Below are 20,164 nucleotides of genomic sequence, written 5' to 3'. Positions count from 1 at the left end.
CAGGGGAAGTAAGAGGCTGGAGAGGGATCTGTGTCCACTGGCCGACTCTAGCCCCTGCCTGAAGCGGCCGTGCCTCCTCCTGGTGCTGGAATACCAGATTGCTTATCCTGTGCCATGGAGATGTCTGTGTGCCACCACTGGCATTCTCTGCTGCTGGGCAGACTGGGGGGGGCTGAGATTTTGGCTGGAGTTTCCTCTGTGGCTTCTCCTTCTTGCGTTAATTACCTTCAGCTCTGCAGCCCTCGCTGCAGCCTCGGGCAGTTCTGCTGTCCTGAATAACAACAAACAAGATGTGGTAGGAGTTCCTTTTTGGAACAAATGATGAGAAATTGTATGACTATGGAGATTAGCTCAAATAAGCCTTGTGAATTATTTAATTAATTACTTTGTGTCTCTGTTATAAACAATTTGTTATTCTTTTATGACTGACAGTACTTTCATAGTTACAAAATGAAATCTGGGCACACAATGCAACTGAAAAAACTTTCTCTACACTGAATTAACAATTTAATTGTTTTAGCTTTTCAATGTTTATTTCCTTTTCTATTTGTTTGGGGATTTTTTTTTGCCTTGTTTTTAAGAACTTATTCTGTCATTACAACATACCAGTTTCGGTCATTGAATTTAATTTTCTATTGATGCTTACAATTACTAAATCCCACCCTTTAACTTCACTGATGTTTTTTATACTCTGAACAAATCACCTTTTACTTCTGAATTATGAAGTTAGAGAAAACGAACTCCAGTTTTACATTTCTGCAGCTGACTGTTTAAAAATGAAAGTCAGATTGTCTGTGACTGCTGTATTAACATTTTAATAAGTGTATTGCATATTCATGTGGTAGCTAGTCATATGGCATTAATCTGCATTTATGTGTGTAATTGGTGAGATTTATTTTTCTCTTGTTTCTGATCTTTCCTAACTCCGTGTTTAAATGATCACTGGCATAATTAGCCATGATGCTCCTATCCTTAAGGCTTCAGTGAGCTCTTCTAAATATTTACTCCTTAGGTCTTCTTGTTAATTTATAATTTAGTGATTTAGAGTTTGTTCTTTCCAGCTTCATTGCTTCATCTGCTGCAGCTGAGAAACTCCATCCGTGTGCATGGTTAACTAAATGATCTCTGGAGCCTCCTTCAGCCAAAGAAAAGCCCCATGGCAGAAATCTGGAAAGCCAGTGATTAAATATTTGCATTGTGCTTTCAGAAAAAATACAGTGCAAAAGTGTTGCCCACTGGAGTGACAGGGATGGAGCTCACATCTGGCTTGGGTAGAGAAATGATACACAGCAATTGCTTGGGGCTGATTGCAGTGCAGAGCAGCACACAGAGATCCCTTTGCATGTGGCATTTCCTGCTTAGTGGGAGCCAAGTGATGGGGTACATGCTGCTGGGCAGTGCTGGGCCTGTTTGGGCCTCTTTATTTCCTCTTCCTACAGCACTTCTGTCACCAGTTTCCAGTGGAGGGTTAGTGGGGGAGAGCATGGCTCATCTTTACCCATAGCCAACAGTAAAATAAGTGGGTAACGTTTGCTTGGTAGCTTCTTGTCTTTTTCAGTGCAGGAAAACATGCACAGCTCTTAAGACTAACCTCATTTTGGATAATTATTTCTTTCCTTTTCCCTTCTCTTCCTCCCCTGTCATCTGTGTCTTTGTACCTTTTTCCTTTTCTCTCTCCATCTCCTGCTGCTCAGCACAGACTGACAGCTTTCCTCTGCTGTGCCTAAAATAAGCAATGCTCTAGTTCTACAGCTGCACCTACAGTGTGCTAGGCTTAGGGCTCTGAGTGCTTCATCCTCACCGGTACCTGTGTTGGTTTGGGCTGTATGAGTCTGACTGTGAGGGTTTGGAGCAGATCTCCTGCTCTGTCCAAAGACTGTCCCAGTGGGAGGGAGCAGGATCATTTGGCTGGGGACGTGTCCGTGTGGTTTTTGTGCAGAGTGGATCTGTAGGTGCAGCTCTGACAAGCTGGAGAGCTGGGACCTGCACTCCAGGGCTCTCCTCAGCCATGGCAGTGTGCTGTCCATGGATAGCTCACTCCATTTGAGTGAATATTACAGGCTTGGGGCTGGTTAAGGCAGATGAGCGATGTAGAAGGAAGAAAATCATTATTGAAGAATATTTTTTTGTCCCAGAAATATAAACCTCAATGTCAGCATGTGGGTGTTTGCATATGTTGATTCCTTTGAGCTGCAATGTATGCCACTTTGTATGTCAGTCTTTCCAAATTGCTAACAAAACCCAAGTTCAGTCTTTAGTTACCCCTCTGTGGTAACTATGAAAATTGAAGCAAAGCTTTAGTTGCCAAACATTTTATTTTTTTTTTCAATTACAACTTCTGTAGGAATCACAACCTTCAGCAGGTGCATCGCATTTTCTTTGTAATATTCAATAGAATATTCAATACATTTTTAACTCTATGGTTTGCAGTAAGGTGTTGATGATTATACTCTTGAAACTGTTAAGAATTGCATTAATGTATGAGACTTATGATTATCAGTTCCCTAACATTATTAGGGAAAAATCACTCCTTCACAGGATTCTTTCCCCTGCCTAGTGATGGTATATTGCAGTAATTAAGATAATGTTTTTTTTTTTATCAGCACTTTGTTGCTCCATCCTACTCGTGGTTGATGACAGATACAGCAAGTTCAATTTAATAAATTAAGTTTGAGATTTTCTTCTGATTAATTAGTGAAGTTGTCTAGCATCATTTAAGTTGAAAGTAACCTCTGCAAACAGAATTGCATACTGATGAGATCCATATAAACCTTAATGAATGGCAGTGTGGAAAACAACAGTGTTTAAAGCATCAATTCCAAAGTTTTGCTTTTTCTATTTGGACAAAGTGTAGTGATTTATTTTGTGGTACTGTGTAGCTTTTTTATTAAGTTACATTTAATAAGCAGGCTGCCTCTCTGTTTTGTCAGCTTTTCTCTGTGTGTCTGATGGCTTTCACCTACAGGAAGATATTTTTCTATCACTTTTTGTTCAAAAGGAAGCTTGGTGAGCTGTTGAGTAGGTGTTTTGAAAGCATCTTTGCTGACAGTCTCCAGTTATCCCAGGCATCCCAAGATGATGTCCTCCTATAAAAATGCACATTTGAACAGCTGCTGCTTTGATTCTGAGTGCCTGATAAATGGATACAGTATTTTCCCCTGGCAGAAAAGGCATCATGGCAGGGATGGTTAACAGCCTGTCCCAGCTCTGCATCCAGTTATGAATGAGAGCCTGCTCTGGTGGGTGCTGGACAAACGCACAGTGGCCATCCTCCACTGCCTTGGAAAGAGGGGGCATTTCTGGGCCCCTGTTGTTGGATACAAAGGGAAAAGTCTTCCTTTCTGATGGGATTATTTTGGAGTAATTTCTTACACTTGGAGCCTGACGTTTTATTATGGTGTTACTGGTGCAGCATGGGGGAATCAACTTGGTGTAACATATGGGACTCCTTGTCCCAGCAGGGATTGTTTGGAGGCAGCAGAAGGGTTAAGTGTGGTTGTAGCTGGGAGCTGGAGTTCACATGAGGTGTCCTGCTGGCAGCTAAGCAATGAGCTTTCCCAAACTGTTGCAGGAGTGACCTCTGACTAATCCCTGGATAGAGCAGTTGCAGAGTGCTGGCTCATCTCTGTGCCCCTCTGGAGTGCAATCTGTCATGTGCTGACCTCAGTTTTCCTCATTTGTGTGTCTTCAGAGATGTTACTGACAATTCATTATCTTTTCACCTTTTGACATTTTTACAGTCAAGAGCTGGGTTTCCTGGGTGTAATTATAATGGCAAGTGATGCATTTTGTTAATTAAAAAAAAAAAAGTACATGTTCTGATTATGAGAGTGCTGCAGAATGTTTTTACCAAGCTGTTGTTGAAGAGAAGCAAAGATTCTTGAGAACTTGGGCTGTTTTGGAGTGGTTGAGTTTACAGGTAGAACAGACTCATGAGAATTCAGGTTGTGAATAATAATATTATTTCACCTTTGCTTTGTATGTTTGATGAGCAGATGCCAAAGTTCTTAACTTTGGGAGAGAGATCAACATCATTGTTTCCATTTTATAAGTTGGAGCAGACATGGGGATTGGGAGGGCAGCTTTGGTAAGTTCACCAAGGTGGCAAAAACAGAGCTTAGAGCCCCTGAATCAGAAGTCCTGGTCCCATGTCTGGTGACTTGGTGACACCAGCTTGACAATAAAACATGTGACAATAGGGTATGTAACTGACAGTGGAGTTCAGTTCAGTGCTTTCAGTGTACAAAAATGAGCAAATGAGCTGCATTTTTCATGCCACCCTTTTCCTGCAGCATTAAGTGGTCTCTGTGCCAGGTATCATCTATTCCTAATAACATTTGCTTTCACTGAGGGCTCCCTGTCTTCCAGGCACTTTACAAGCCCTACCAGAGCCTGTCTCCTCTAATACTGGAGTCTCAGTTTCTGCTTGTGTAGAAGACAAGGCAGAGGTGGCGAGCTGTGGCCAGGCCTGGATCAGCCCAGAGCTGGTCCCAGCTGAGGTTCCTGTCACTGACCCTGTGCTCAGAACATCCTCTTTTCTCCAGCAGCTAAAGATGCCAGTGAGAAATGCTGTTAGGCTTAAAATAAACAAGTTAAACTGGAAATATATTTAGAAATGAGATTAAAGAACATGGTTTATTGGACTGATGTTTCATGCTTATTAAAAGTGAATGCATTTACAAAGAATTAATTAGGAATTAACTGCTTAGTCAGGAGCAATTGTTGTGACTCAAGGTTGCAGCTGAAGAATTCTCTGAATTGTTAATGTGTGGCATCTGTGAAGACTGGGATGTGTCAGGCCAGAGCATGTTAGATCCAGGTGGTCAGAATAAATGGATGCAGTGTGTGAAGGTGGAACAGACACAGAAATGTGGCTGCTGTTGTGTGCTTGCTTCTGGGGCAAAGCTCTTGTAACTCACTTTTTCTTTTGAGTTCTTTTGCTCTTTGCCCATCACGTCGCTACAGAATGGTTCAGGGCACTCTGGCAATCATCCCTGGTGCTTACCTAGCTCTCTGCACACCCTGGGTATTTTCCAGATGTTACCTTGTGAATCCACACACCAGCCCTTGGAGGGTGGAAGAAGTGCATGGTCAGTGTCAGGCTGCACCCCTGGGATGTGCCAGTGCAGGTGAATTTGGGGAGCGCCGCGGTGCCATGGCTGCACAGGGGAAGGGGCTGTGCCTGCTGCTCCAACAGCACTGCAGGAGGGACACTAAGGGGTGAAGGGAGAGCTCTTACCAGGTCTGCCTGGTTGCAGGGAAGGTGACCCCTCAAGGAGAGCAGCTCTGCAGCTGCAGAGAAAATGGCAAGGTGTGCTTGTGCAGCGTGGGCTTGAAGCAGTTGGAATGTAAGAGGATAAAGCAGGGGAACTTTCCCATTTTAAGGAGGCCACTAGCCAAATCCAGAAACAGGGGGTAACAATTTATTTAAGGCTGTGAAGAACTTTGAGTTTTAAATAGTTTATTTGTAAGGTTGGTGAAGGGCAATATGTTGCCTCCTGCCCTCGATGTGAGAGGTGCCAGGAAGGCAGCCCAGAGCTGGCTGCTGCTGCTTTCCATCAGTCCAAGAGCATTAGAAAACTGCTGAATGGATTCTTGTTTGTTTGTTTATTTATTTATTGAACAGTTAAATTACTTCTGTTTGAAAAGCAAATCCTGGGTTTGTAGAGTTGCCAGGTTTTATAATGGCTTCTAGCAGATGCTGCATGCCCTGGGCTGAGTTTCAAAGGCCTTTGCACTGGAGGAGTGCAGCTGAGCATGCACTGCCTTGTTTGCTGCCACACAGCACTGCCCTTAGGCAAAGGTGAAGCTAAATATATTATTGCATTGACTTGTGTTAAACCTCCCAGCACTGCTGGGTTTTACAGCTGCCTTTTATTTTAAGATAAGTGGAGAAGCAATTTTGGTCTTCTAGAAAAAGGAGTAATTGTAACAGTGGGAGCATCACAGAAAAGTGGAGCGCAGCTGCCCAAAAAATGAACCTGGGACCTACTGTGGCAGGGGACTGGGAGGGCAGCTCTTGAGGAGAGCACAGGCTGGTGATTCTGCAAGAAAAAGCTAAATCCTTGTGTCACTCCAAAACCACATTGTGTGCTGAAAGTGAGGAGTGTCCTGCAAAAAAAAAAAAAAATGTGGCTATGGTTTGGTTTCAAATTTACAGTCACGGGTAATTTTAGGAAACATTATTTATTTCAGTGTTTATTGAAATCAGACATATTTAGTGAGCCTTCAGATGAGTTGTGCAAAACCTTATTCATCCTATACCATGGGTTTGTCTTTTTGGTGCTTTATTCTTCTGCCTGCATTTGTCAGCTGTGCATCAGAGCTCTTTCCTGCCTTGGGAGATGCCAGACCCTGGAGACAGGGCTGCCTTTAGCCACCTGGGGCTGGGAAGGTCCTTCCTAAATTTCTTAAGGAGTTAGTCAAGCTTCTTTCTGTGAAGCTCACAAAACATTCAGTACTGCAGAGAACTCTTGGCTGTATATTGATACCTGCTGAACTCTGCTGGGTTTCACAAGAAAAGAGTTCAACATTTTTTCTGTGGATAATTATTCCAAGACTGAATGAGCTCTTTGGAATATGTGGAGTATTAGATGTATTTTTCTATTCTTTCATTCTGTGATTCCTATAACAGCAGTACTTCTAAGTTATTTGGGAACATCAATAAATAACATATATATAAAGTTACAATGATATTTAGCACTTTCACACTGATTTATTTTAAGTACATTGGGTAAACTTCATTTATTTTGGCTTTGTTACCAGTGCCTCATGGTGAGAGAAACAATCATTATTAAACAGATTTTTAGTCATGCTGTCAAAGACCTGTGAATATTCTGACTGTAGATACTACAGGTTATTTTGGCCATATGCTGTCACAAATATACAATGGGGATGCTGAGAGAGTGATTGCAAAAATAGGATGTTTACATTGGTCAGAGTTTTGTTTATACTGCTGGAGACACTAAATCATGTCAGCTGCATATGTGTGCAGGTATCCTTGAGAGGTTTAGAAATGCTTTAAGGGGTGAAACAAAGCTTAAACTAAGTTTTTGTTGGTCCTTAGCTGATCCTGTGTCTCTAGAGGAGCTGCAGCTGGTGAAAGAGCAGCAAGACTTCAAACCTGCCAGAATTTCAGGACAACTCCTCTCTGACCCTTCAGCAATGTCATCAGTGTTAAAGTCATTTTCTTGGGTTGGATTTCCTGCTCACATAATTCAGCTGTAGGATGGCACAGCACTAAGCTCCTCTCTGTCTCTGATGGGCACACTGGTGTTGGTGGTACTTTGTGTGTGGGTGAGAACAGGATCTCTCCCAAGAGTTCCCTGAGTCACAGGTTCCTTCCCTGGCAGCTTGCCAGGTATTTTGATCATTGAAAATTCACTGTTTTAAAAATGTAAAGCAATTTCAGCCTTACAAGTCTGTCTTATCACCACAGAACTGCAGCAGAGGAACATTAGTGAGATAAAGACCAAACTCTCACTGCTAAATCAAAGCTATTTATTGTGGACTTGCATTCATGCAGGAGGGGATTTTAGTTTTGAAGATCACAGCATCAGGTCTTTAGCAATAGTCTATGCTGTTTTGAGTCAAATAAAAATGAAATTATCATATACAGTGGGGTTGATGCCCTTACCCATAACCTCAACCTGTTATTCCAAAAGAAAATAATAAAGCACTAGCAATTCCACAAGGGGAAGGGGAAAAAAGGGAGAAAAAAAGAGAAAAGCCAGGAGATTTAATTAATTAACCTTTTAGCACTGAGGCAGCGAGGAGAGAAGATGTCCTGGAGGTGGTGGCCTTTAAATCACCCTGAGAAGGAGCTTCCTTAAAAACATCAGCACCTTGGCAGTGTCCTGAAGGTTAACAAACATAAAAGATTTAGGATCAAAGGCAACCTAAGTACTAATGTTCTTCTCATTAAATTGCCCTGTTATTTGCTTTCTTCTTTATATATTAAGAACATTGCACTCTGATCTTTTCTGCCAAGCTCATCTGGGTTATGGCATGGAGACCATTCAGCTTTGAAGTAGCTCATCACAGGCAAGTCCATATCAGAATCTTTTCAAATCAACTGTTAATGATACAGTTTTTCCAGAGAGAGATGCTGATAGCTTGGGTATGAATGGATTGACAGGAGTATTGAGATTGATGTCAATAATTTCTGTGTTCCTTTTGTTGTCAGTAATTCTGTATTCCTTGTGTTTGTTTTCCCAAGTTGATGTTTGTGTGGGGGGTGTGCTTATATACATGTATTTAACATTATTTGCTGTGGAGTCATGGGTCTGAAAGCCAGGATCAAATGATACATCCAATGCATCAGGAAGCAAAAAAAACCCACCAAAAAAGTGTTGTGCTTTGATGATTCAAAAAAGCTTTGGGCTTCTTTAATCCTCTCTGAAATGCTTATTGACAGAGAGGTTTTTAACTTTTAGTCTTCCTGTTTCAGAGACAGATTTTCAGTTGGTACAGAATAAGAAGGTAAACAGAGTTGTCTGTAAGGATTTTTTAGTCTGTGTGTCTTGATTATCCTGATGTGTTTGGACAGTTTGCTGTGGAAGTGATGACTTTGGTGCAGTGAGCTGGTTTGGTTTTTGTGGGAAGCAGCTTAGGTGGGTGCAATTTTGAATAAAATTGTTTGAAAATTATTTGAAAAATATTATCAACCTTGATGTTTCAGGTCTTGCACTGGTTTTTCCTTTTTTGCCTCAATTTTTCCTTGGGTCAACTGAAATTGTTCCAAGCTGTCCTGGGTCATGACAGCTGTCAGTGGTTGCTCAGTGTTGTTGCAGCACTCTGTACAAATTGGAGGTGCCCAGTGAGTCTTGCTCTTGCTTCCAGTCTATCTGTCAGCTGTGCCCTCATGAGAGGAGCAGTTCCTCCACACTGAGCTCTTCTGAGAGCATCTGCTGTACATTTCTATAAAGTACAAATTTAAAGTAGCCAGTGCTGTTAAAAGCACTGCATTAAGATACATGCACATCCTCAACAAAGGGGTTTTTCACCTCTTGAGAGCAAGGTGATGTTTTTAAAACCACTTGCTGGGTTCTTGTGTGTTGCCATTTCATTCATAACCTGCAAAACCCTTTTCTGTATGTGAAGTATCTCAGGGCAGTTTGCAGCACTCTTTCTTCCTCAGTGCTGAGCCTTCTTTGAGCAGGAGCTATCTTCAGTGTTAAATTTTGCAATGTTTATTCAAAGCACAAGAAGCCCCTGTTGCTATGTAGGCTGTAATCTCGAGCTTCCAGGAACTAGGTAAGACTGCATCTTCTCAGTTTTGGCACTCTGACAGTGAATTTCCTCACAAACATATTGCCTGTCAACAAAATTTTGTAGATGAAGTAAAATCACCTTTTAAAGTTACCAGCCTATGCAGAAAGATGGCTCTGCATTATTTTTGGTGATAGAGAATGCCTTAGATTGCCCCTTAGGTGTTGCATGGTGTGTCCTCATTCCTGTGTTTATCAAGAAGTAGCTGTTTACCCTCCCATGATTCCCAAAGTGTAGACCTGAGAGAATTTATACAGAAGAGGTCTGAACCAAATCCTCTGCTGCTGCAAGCAATCTCAGCCCATCATTTCACATTTCAGCTCGTGAAGTGTCTGGGCCTGTCATCTTAAAATGGCACTTTTGATGTAGTTTTGTCATTTCTTTATTCTTCTGCTGTTCAGATGCAGCAGAAGCTGAATGTGATCCTGAACATAACGTGGTGTTTCCATGAGTGGAAAATTGCTCCCAGTCAAACTGTTTCAGTCCTGTCTTTTCAAGATAATTGGGCTTAATATTGCATCACAGTGATGCAGTTCTGTGTGCTGGGATCTGATTGCTAGCTGCCTTTGGGGGAAAGAGCACTCCTCCACCTCATCTCCCAGATTGCTCTTCCTCATTTCTCTTTGCAAAAGCATAATTAAAATGTTCCCTCCATTCAGGAGTAATCTTAATTTTAAAATCATCTATTTACGTGTTTTATGCAGGGAAAAAACTGCAGGAAGATGAAATATTGCATAAAATGTGGCATCTGGCTGCAAAGAGGTGTCACACATAAAGCTGTTGCCCTACTTACATGTTTCAGTGAAAGTTATAAGTATAGCTTTTTTTCTGACTGGCAACATGTTAAGTACTCAAAATGTCAGGTCAAAGGTCAGGGGCTAAGGATTTAACTAAAAATAACTCTAAAGGTGTAGTATATATCTGAGAAAGAACTTGGGTGGTGTCACTTTTGTTTTCTGGGCATTTTTATTCCTTTGTTTTGGTCTTTTAAATTTTGTTTTGAGCACAGCCTGATTATGAAAATTTCATTTGACATAAACAGAGGCTGTTCTTTAGACCACTGCTTATACCAAATCATAAAAAAAAATAATTTTCATGACATTTTATACATCATCCAAGGAGCTTTGATGCTGGTTTACTTGTTATTTTCCTTTTTAATGTGGTGTTTGTTTATCTTTTTTAAAGTTGTGTGTTGTTGAAGAGCATTCTGCTGAGCTGGCACAGCTCCCTGTGCCTGTCCAAGGCTGGATGGAGGTGCAGTGCTCCAAGGATGTGCATGAGCCAAGGGGCTGTGGCAGTAAGAGCTCATGCCCTGCTGCTCTTTGGGTTGTGTTACACTGTCCTTTCCCCTTCCAGTGCCCTGTGTGGTCTGGGGTGTTCTGTTGTGTTTTCCTTTCTCTCTGGCAAGCAGCACACAGAATTGTATGCTAGAGGATGGCCAGTGCAGTGTGTTAAAGCAGAACAATGGATTGATGTACTGGGGCAGACAAGAGCAGCCCTGAGTGTGGATGGAGCCCTGGCAGGGGACACTGCTGCAGACACTGAGGAGCCCTTTGTTTGCCCCAAAGTCCCTGCAGAAGGGACAGCAGCAAGGTTTGCAGCTCACACAGAGCACAGCCTCTCTCCTCCAGGCCAGTGGATGCAGTGTGGATGGGAGTGCTCAGACAGGAGTGAAATAATGGATCCCTTATCCCTGGGCACATGAGTGTGTGCTGAGGAGAAGAGAAGTCTTCATATCTTATGACATGGGGGAAAGAAACTCTGGCTAATTAGCAACAGTATTCTTAAGGAGAAATTATTTCAAACTCATTTTTTCATTACTGTCTTTGTAAAAATGGAACTCCTGAGAAGAGACTAAGGACTGCAAAACCAGTGTGTGTTTTCCGTGCTCCCACACATGTCCTTCAGAAATGTGGCAGTAAGAATGAGCCACCTTTATTTCCATGTCTTTTCTTGGCAAAAGAGCTTGTTTTTTATTGGCAGTTTTGTCAGAAGTCTGTGTGAGTTTGCATTCCTTGGTTTTCTGAAAGCTTTTGGTACTTTGGGAACTAAAAAATGTTAACCATCAGAGGATCCATTTCCTAGAGCTTCCTCAGAATTCATATATTTAATGATATTTAATACATGAAACAACTGGTGATCTACAAATGAGAAGCCTGTTGGTTTGTTGCCTGTCTCCTGTGTTAGGCAGTCCCTGCAATCAGACCAGAAGTTTCATATTTTCAAATGGCATGGGGTTTTCTTCTTTCTATTTCAAAGAGCACAGGAGGAGAGAAGAGAGAATGGTGCCAATCCTATGCAGGAGTGGTTGGTTTTGACTCACTGCAGGAACCGTCTGTGGGAGAGGAAAGTTGTTTGTTAGTAGTTGTCCCATTTAGATGAGCATTTAAAGGGATTTTCTTGGATATCTCCTGCATCCTGCTGCTGCTCTCTTTGAGCAGGAGGATCCATAAAACTCCTGCAGCTTCCTCAGCCACAGGCTCTCTCCCACACACCTCTGTCTACCACAGGTGAGCTCTGTGAGGGGGAATGGGGAAGAAACAAGAGTGTTTCTCCTTCATTTTCCACTGGAAATCTTACTTGTTACTTAAAGCCATCCCAGGCACTCAGACCTCCCTGCAGATCCTGCTTGGTGGCCACTGTCTCCTGAAGTCTCATCAGAGGGAGAGATGAGCCCTGTGGCCAAGGCTGGCACGGGGCAGGGGGTCTGTGGGAGCTGGCTCCCAGCCTGGGTGATGAGATGAACATCCCATGGCTGTCCCTGAGACTGACAGCTTGGTGTGCACCAGTGTGACAGCTGAGCTGTAGTCATTCACACCTATTGCATGTGCTACATGCAAGTTGAGAACATAAAATTAGGTTGCTTTGATCTTCTTAACACTTTGCTATTAAATTTAAAGCAGTGCTCAGCCATTCCAAGTAAATTCTTTTTACCAAAATGTGGGGAGTCTGCCTCAACTGGTACTTTGGATGGACAGATACTGCCTTGGTCTGCCAGGGATGAGTGAGAGAGGCTCCTTCAGCCTGTGGCTTTGAGCAGCACAGAGTGGTGCTGGAGCTGTGCTGAGAGCTTGGCATTGTTCTTGGAGAATGAGAGCCTGAGCATTGCAGCAGGGTCTGTAAGTGATTGTTCCCCAGAGCCTGTGCCACAGGTGATTCACTGGGCTCCACTCAGCACTTACTGTGGGTCTTGTCCACTTTGCAGTGCCCCCAAATCTGCTGGACCTAAATGGGCTGGGTTGGACAGCAGAGGCCAGTTGGTGTGGGTGATGTTTGTGCTGCTGACCACACACCCCAGTCCCCCCTGGGAGGGGATCAGAGGTGGTCAGAGCTCCATCAAAGGCCACAGCAGCACAGGGAGACCAAGTGGATGTGATGAGAATGGTGTTCAGCTCCAGGGTGGCAGACACAGCTGGTCACCCTTCTTCTGCCAGCTGGGAATGCCTGGCCAGGCACCCCAGGTGTCTGAGGTACCTCTGGGGTTATCACAGGCATTGGCATCATCCTGGGAGAGGGAGAGAGAGGAGGAGGAGGGGGGGGGGGCTCTTGCCTCTGGGGCCACGGTGCATTAGAGGCCATGCTGAGGGGCACACACACAGTCCTGTCCATCTGGGGCTGGTTCTGTGCTGGGATACCAATGTGCTCCTAAGCCTGACTCATAACACCTCTTGGAGACAAAATCACCCATTTTTGACCAAGGGGGGCAGGCCAAACACAGAAAAGGAACCCATGTAGTTTATATGTGCTTGATAGGTAGCTTCATTATTTCATCAGCAGGGGTATTTTTCTCATCCCAGAAACAGCATCCAGATCCTCTGCTAGGCCTTTAGGCTGCAGAAACCACAGGTATTGTTTCCATGCATGTCTTTGATTTCCCTGCACGGCATTTCCTGGTGCCACTGGCAGGCCCTGCAGACTGTCACTGTGCTGCCTGAAATGTCATTCACAGCTCCTGGGCTGGACAGCCTGGTCTGTACCTTGGCTCTGCTCTCTGTGTTCCAGCCCCAGCTCTGTGAAGCTTTGGGGAAAAGTTTTAGTCCTCCTTTTGCTTCTTTTCACATTAGTGTGTAAAACAGGATTAAGCTTACCCAACTCATAGGAATACTTCAAAATACCTTTTTTTAAACTTCATTTGCTTTGAAAATGTAAAAGCCTTATAAAGCACACATGGTCTTTAAAAGTTTCAGGCTCTATTAATGTTAATTTCTGTGTTTTGTAATGTGTTGTTTACTCATATAGTTGGGTTTATGCACAGAGTTCTCTCTGAGTTGAGAGAAAATTGTTTTAGGGCCAAATGGAAATTAATCTTTTTTCAAGAGAAGAAAATTTTCCATAACAAAGGAGCTGTCTTCAGTCCAGAGCTGCTACCTCTATCCTGAACAGCCATGCTTGAATTTTTCAGATTCAGAACAATTCTGGGATAAGCTGGTGATTAGAGCAGAGGGACGAAAGGTTTCTGTGGCTGACTCTGCTGTTGATTTCTCCCTCTGTAAGATGGCATTCATGACCCTTACTAATGACCACTGACAATTTAGTGGAGCCCTGTAGCACAGACTCTGGGCAGAAGTAGCTGCAGAGGCATGCAGTGAGTAGCAGTAACACATCCCTTGCTGTAGCCAGGTTCTCCAAGCAGCTCTGCTGGCTGGCTGGGCTGCCAGAGCAGCATCCCTCCTGGAGGAGCATCCTGTGGCAGGCAGGCCAGCCAGGCAGCTCTGTGGCTAAGTGCCTTGTGCCTGCCCCCTGCACTCACCTTGTGCTGAACTGCTGACATCGTGGTGGAGGGGATGCTGTCAAACTGGGGGCACAGAAAAGGAGTGTCCTCGAGAGAGCACTGGGAACTAACGTGTGTTTGTGTTCCAGGGATGAGAGGAATCAGTCAATCATTGTCAGTGGGGAGTCTGGAGCTGGCAAGACTGTCTCTGCCAAGTATGCCATGAGGTACTTTGCCACGGTCAGTGGATCTGCCAGCGAAGCCAATGTTGAGGAGAAGGTCTTGGCCTCCAACCCCATCATGGAGGTAAGAGAGCTGCTGCTCCAAACCCACCTTCCAGCTGCAGTCATTGCTGGGACAAACATTCCATAGAGAGAGCAATCCATACCTCTTAAAAACATTTCTAAATATACATTAAAAGTTTGTGTTTAATTCATTTACAAGGAGTTGCTTTAGGCGTCATTTATGAAAGACTGAGAGAAGGTGGGAGGTAATGTTTCAATATTGTTAACATATTTCACATAAGGTAATTTTAATGGGAATGCTACTTGAAGTCTCTTCAGCTTTGTAACTGGTAGTTCCCAGACTGCTGGCCAAATGCAGTTGGAGAAGACTGGTTTTGTATCCAAAGAGGATAAAGCTGTTTGTCTCACCCACCAAATATGTACATCACACAGTGGATTGTACTCTGAAAGGAAGTAAAGCAAATGCTGAATTTTAGGAAATAAAATTAGGTGAGAGAGACTGAAGAAACAAAGTTGCATGGGATGCACACTGTTTTTTCAGAGGAAAAAAAAACACATTGGAAGACATAATTTTGCTATAATTAGCTCAGACTCATGTTTCAGTTCTGGAAATTGTTGTAACCAACTGTAGTCGGGTCCCAAGGCTTTGGAGGGCAGGTGCTGGCAATAGGCTTTGAGAGGACATGTACAATTCCTCCTGCTTCAGGGCATCTGTTCTCTGGGAAGCTCAGGAGACACTAATTCTGATGTCACAGCCAAGCAGAAAAGATTTCTTACACTTATCTGCATCGTTTCTCATGTCTTTGCCTACATGTGTAGATTCAAGTTGTGGCTGAAGTTAAGGAACTATGTTAAGAAATGATTCATCAGGGAGAAAGCCTTGGGGGAATTTCTGGAGGGAAGTAACTCTGTCCATAGGCACACACATACTCATGCCTTGGTAGATGTTGGGCATCTCTCTGCAGTGTGAAAGATCATGAGTAAATACAGTGCATGCAGTGAAAGTGAAATGCAAAATGCTGCCGTTGTTTTTTTCCTCAGGTATTTTAAAAAATGACCTGTGTTTTATTCTTCCTTTCCTCCTGGCATGAGGAGTTCATGATACTCAAACTATAGCTGCCCCATCACAGTTGTGTGTGTCTGTCACAAGGTAATGGTGCCTGGTTTGCGGTGCTGTGTGCTGTTTGGAAATTTCTTCTGTGGGGTAAAACAAGCTGGGCTGTGCTGGGCAGTGACTCTTCCAGAGGTCCAGCCATGGGAGGAAGCCAAGGAGCTGAGCCTTGCCTGGAGCTGCAGCTGCCCCAGGGAGCAGTGGCAGTGGTGCAGGGTGAGCTGCCCCCAGGGAGCACCTTGCAGTGCTGCAGTGACTGCAGGAGGTGCCAGGTCCCACCAGGGAGCACCTTGCAGTGCTGCAGTGACTTCAGGAAGTGCCACATCCCACCAGGGAGCACCTTGCAGTGCTGCAGTGACTGCAGGAGGTGCCACATCCCACCAGGGAGCACCTTGCAGTGCTGCAGTGACTGCAGGAGGTGACATGTCCCACCAGGGAGCACCTTGCAGTGCTGCAGTGACTGCAGGAGGTGACATGTCCCACCAGGGAGCACCTTGCAGTGCTGCAGTGACTGCAGGAGGTGCCAGGTCCCACCCAGGGAGCACCTTGCAGTGCTGCAGTGATTGCAGGAGGTGCCACATCCCACCAGGGAGCACCTTGCAGTGCTGCAGTGACTGCAGGAGGTGCCAGGTCCCACCCAGGGAGCACCTTGCAGTGCTGCAGTGACTGCAGGAGGTGCCAGGTCCCACCAGGGAGCACCTTGCAGTGCTGCAGTGACTGCAGGAGGTGCCAGGTCCCACCAGGGAGCACCTTGCAGTGCTGCAGTGACTGCAGGAGGTGCCAGGTCCCACCCAGGGCCATGCTGGCCCCGATGTGTGGCTGATGGGGGTGGGTGCTGAGCCCCCTCCTGCCCTGCCCTGCCCTGGCCAGCAGAGCAGTGGCTCCAGGTGTGCTCACATCAGCCTGTCAGGGACAGCCCTGCTGAGAGGCTCTGCAGCACAGGCTGGGCCAGGCTGTTTGCTGGGTGAAACACAAGCTCTGCAGGTTTCCCTGCTCCCCTTCTTCTGTTCACTCTCAAAGCCTAAAGCAAACATCCTGCTCTCAGCCCTTGGGCCCCACCTCCCAGTCAGTGGCCATCAGCCCTAATTATCTGAATTCATTTCCAAAAGCAAGGAGGTTTAAACTGAGGACCAAAAGAGCTTCCTTCCAATCTATACCTTTTTTCATTCACTAAAAATCAGTGGTGGTGCTTTGTTTTTATTTTCTAGGGATAACAATTTGGTGAACGTGGGCATATCTAAATATATATTTCAGTTGCTTTAAAGATTATTGTAATTGGACAAAAGTTATCTTTTTAACTTCCAACACTTGAACTTTAAATTGCCTTTAGAGTGAGTGTTGTGAAATTAGATGTTGAGACAGACTCTTATGATAGCATAATTAATGTTTTGAATTCTTCACTTGATTAATGAGTAGAAACACAAATTAACCCATATATCTGAGGAAGATAATGAGTGCTTCATTTTAGAAACTGGAAACTCCTCATTTGCTGAGCTGACTGTAAAATCTTGGGAGCAGAAGGTAATTTAATTTTTAAATTTCAATTTGGACTACCTAAACATCAGTGTTTTATGAGCTACCATCACATTATCTTAGCCTAGTAAATACTCAGTAATGTCAAGAGGTAACTGTACATTTCTAGCAACTATTTAAGTGACTACTTTTGTAGTTAATAACTATATACAGTTTTCGTATTGCAAATGTGGAAATCAGTAAGTCTTGAAACATCTTTATATGTTATTTCCTGCCTCTCATTCTTTGTTACCCTCTATAGCTATGCAAATAGTACAGCTTTGTATGTATTCAGGCAAGCAGTCTAATAATCCCAAAGACTTTGTTTTTATCAGTAATAGCTTTCAAAGGAATAATTGGTTTCTGAAATATTGTAGTATTATATTGCTACCACCACCCACAAAGTATATCACAGTAGCAATCATTTTCTTTCAAAAAAACACAGGAGTGCAGTTGGAGTAGGTTCAGTTTGAATGAATTTGATGTTTCTTAGAAGTGCAGAGATGCAGTTTGTTCCTAGATCCTTTCCAGCAGCTGTCCCTCTGATGCCCCCTTTGCCATCTGCTCTGCTGGGTGTACGTGCTGCTGCTGCTGCTGCTCTCGTGGGGTGTCTGACACTCTGATCCCACTTGCCAGGCTCTGCCAGCTGGCACTGACCCATTCACTGCCCTGCTGCTTGCAGATTTGGGATACTCAGCAGTGCTGCTTGCTCTCATTTGTGTTTCTCAAGTTCATTTCAGTACAGAGTTCCAGTGGATGGCTGTGTGGCCTGGGAAAGTTGGGCACAGGTACAGTGGTGCCCTGAGGGCTTAGTAACACACACAGTGCCCTGTGATGGGGGCAGTGTGCTGCATCTCAGTTATGCCAAATGCCACTCCTTTAGACACAGAGATACCTTTAGGAATTTATAGAAGGTGAATTGCTGTATGATGTCTGATTGAGAAAATGCTTTTGTTTGGAGTTCAGTGTGTTGTGATTTGCATGCCTTGAATTCTGATGTGTCCAGCTGGTACCTGTTAATGCTGATGTGGTAAGGCAGAATTGCACCATGTAGGATCCAGAGTCGTTATCTGCCCTGGGCATCCCAGGACATGTAATATAGAGGAAATGCACAAGGAATTGTTGGTTGTGTGTGGAGCTGTATTGAATTGATCTGAGAAAGTTCAGCATGATGCAGGGCAGCATCCAGGGCTGTCCCTGGGGCAGTAACCAAGCTGCTCTGGAAGGGGTTCAGTTTCACATGGCATGAGTCTGTGCACATTAATTTTTAGATTATGCTTAGGCACACAGTAAATATTTGTAAATGTTATGTTTGCAGAAATAGTCTGGAAATGTGATGATTAGAGAGTAGTAGTAATGATAAACTGTTAGCCAGGCAGAACAGACAGGGCTGTGGGTTTATAATAGGGAGACTTTCAAAAGTTGCAAGTACTGTAGATGTATGTGTACACCTACACATATAAATGTATCCAGGTGAAATAAATCTTACAGTTTTACTGTCTTTGAAAGAAGTCTGTGTGTATTTGAGCTTTCTGTTTGACTCTTTATTTCCTTTTGAATTACTTCAAAGAACAATAAAGGATTTTTAGCTGTAAAATTAGACTATGTGGAAGTGAAATAATTGCTAGGAATATTAGCTCCCAGCCTTGCATTAATGAAATAACTGTATTTTGATGTAACTTGTAGACCAGGCAGAGACTGCTCTTCGTTAGATGTTTGACTGTTTTTAAACCAGGACACAATTAATTAAGTATTTATGAGCCACGTAGGTGATTAAATAGATGTGATAATTTCTACAAGCTGTTTAACCTTTACAATATTCCCTTTTCCCAGTCTATTGGAAATGCCAAAACCACCAGGAATGACAACAGCAGTCGCTTTGGTAAATACATTGAAATTGGTTTTGATAAGAGGTATCGAATCATTGGTGCTAACATGAGAACTTACCTCTTGGAGAAGTCAAGGGTGGTGTTTCAGGTAAGTCTGATGTACTCTCTTCTTTTTGTTGTGTCATACTTGAACCAGTCCAGTGTCCCACACTTCCTCTCTGTCTTTGCCTAGAGCTCAGTCAGAATGGACTTGTCCTTGACGGGCTGCCTAAAGATATAAAAATAATAATTATAGTTTCTGCCATGTGGGGATGTTACATGAAGAGCTGTTGTATATTTTAGAAGTAAGAGACAGTTATAACACATGGTTTAGTTGGAAGAGAGTATTTTCATTTCTTTTTGGTTTGAAGGTATGGAATTTGGAGTGCTTAAGTTCAGAATTATGGTGTTGATCATGAGTCATCACCTTCTGAGCTGTGTTTGTCCTTCATTTTAAAATTCAAGCTTTGCCTTTGCAAAGGAAGATAGTCCCTTTACCAGATTACTATAAATGCTGAGGCAAATAATGTTAGTTATTTTTGGAAAATGAAAAACTTCTGAGTATGATCACTTCACTTACCTGCAGAATCCTGATTTATAATTAATAGTAATCTACAGTTCTGAAAAGTGAAATCATACTTTTTTTAAATGAAAATGTCTGCATGCTTCTTGCTGTTGAAAATGGATTAAATTAACCAAAAGGGAAGAGATAGATGCTGATATATCTTCCTTTTTTCCATGTGGCTTCTGTGCTCTTAATGTATTGCTAGAGAAAGCATTTTACATAGTAATTCAACTCTGCTCATGGTTCAACTCTGCTCTGCCACTTGTTAAGTGGTGAAAAATAACGAATTCCTTTCTTTTTAAAGGCAGAAGAGGAGAGAAATTACCACATCTTTTACCAGCTTTGTGCCTCTGCAGCATTGCCTGAGTTTAAAACTCTGCGATTAGGTATGACATTCACATTTGCTGCATTGTGTGATTGTGGGGACAGCAGCATCTCTGAGCTTTTTGAAACAAAGACCCAAAAGAAAAATTGCTGGCTCTTAAATTCTAAACTTTTAAACTTTCAAGTAGTAAAATGTATTGAGAATAACTAAAAGGATAGACCTTGGACTTTGTGATTTTCTGATAGAACAGAAGTTACAGATTTGTTTATTCAGCAGACTCTAATACACTGCAGTTGCAGTCAGTAGAACTTACTGTGTCCTGGAGGGTGAAATTCTTTTCTCTTAGTTCTTTAAAACCTTTTTTCCATTGTTCCAGCCACTAGAGAATGTTACCCCTTCTGGTATAAGTGTCTGAAAAGCTTATTTTGCACCTGCATTCTTTTACTTGTGCTGTTAGCAACAATTACTTTACAATCTCTGCTAACCTGGTGACCAAAAAGCAGATGAGGGAATCTTTTCTTTTATCAAATTAAAATGTTGCTAGAAGAAAGGTTTCT

The 20,164-nt window shown here is 43.2% G+C and overlaps 1 protein-coding gene across 1 annotated transcript in view; it reads left to right on the top strand.

Moving 5' to 3' along the window:
• Positions 1-20,164, top strand: part of MYO5A (myosin VA) — a 98,580-nt gene that overhangs the window by 29,437 nt on the left and 48,979 nt on the right. The window contains exons 5-7 of the mRNA XM_050978369.1: positions 14,131-14,287; positions 18,683-18,826; positions 19,587-19,668. Coding sequence (XP_050834326.1) covers positions 14,131-14,287; positions 18,683-18,826; positions 19,587-19,668 — 383 coding nt within the window. The remainder of the gene's footprint in view (positions 1-14,130; positions 14,288-18,682; positions 18,827-19,586; positions 19,669-20,164) is intronic.

This window comes from Serinus canaria, chromosome 10, assembly GCF_022539315.1.
Source record: "Serinus canaria isolate serCan28SL12 chromosome 10, serCan2020, whole genome shotgun sequence".
Classification (NCBI taxonomy): domain Eukaryota; kingdom Metazoa; phylum Chordata; class Aves; order Passeriformes; family Fringillidae; genus Serinus; species Serinus canaria.
The sequence above is the reverse complement of the archived record's forward strand: the minus strand, read 5'-3'. Positions and strand labels throughout refer to the sequence as shown.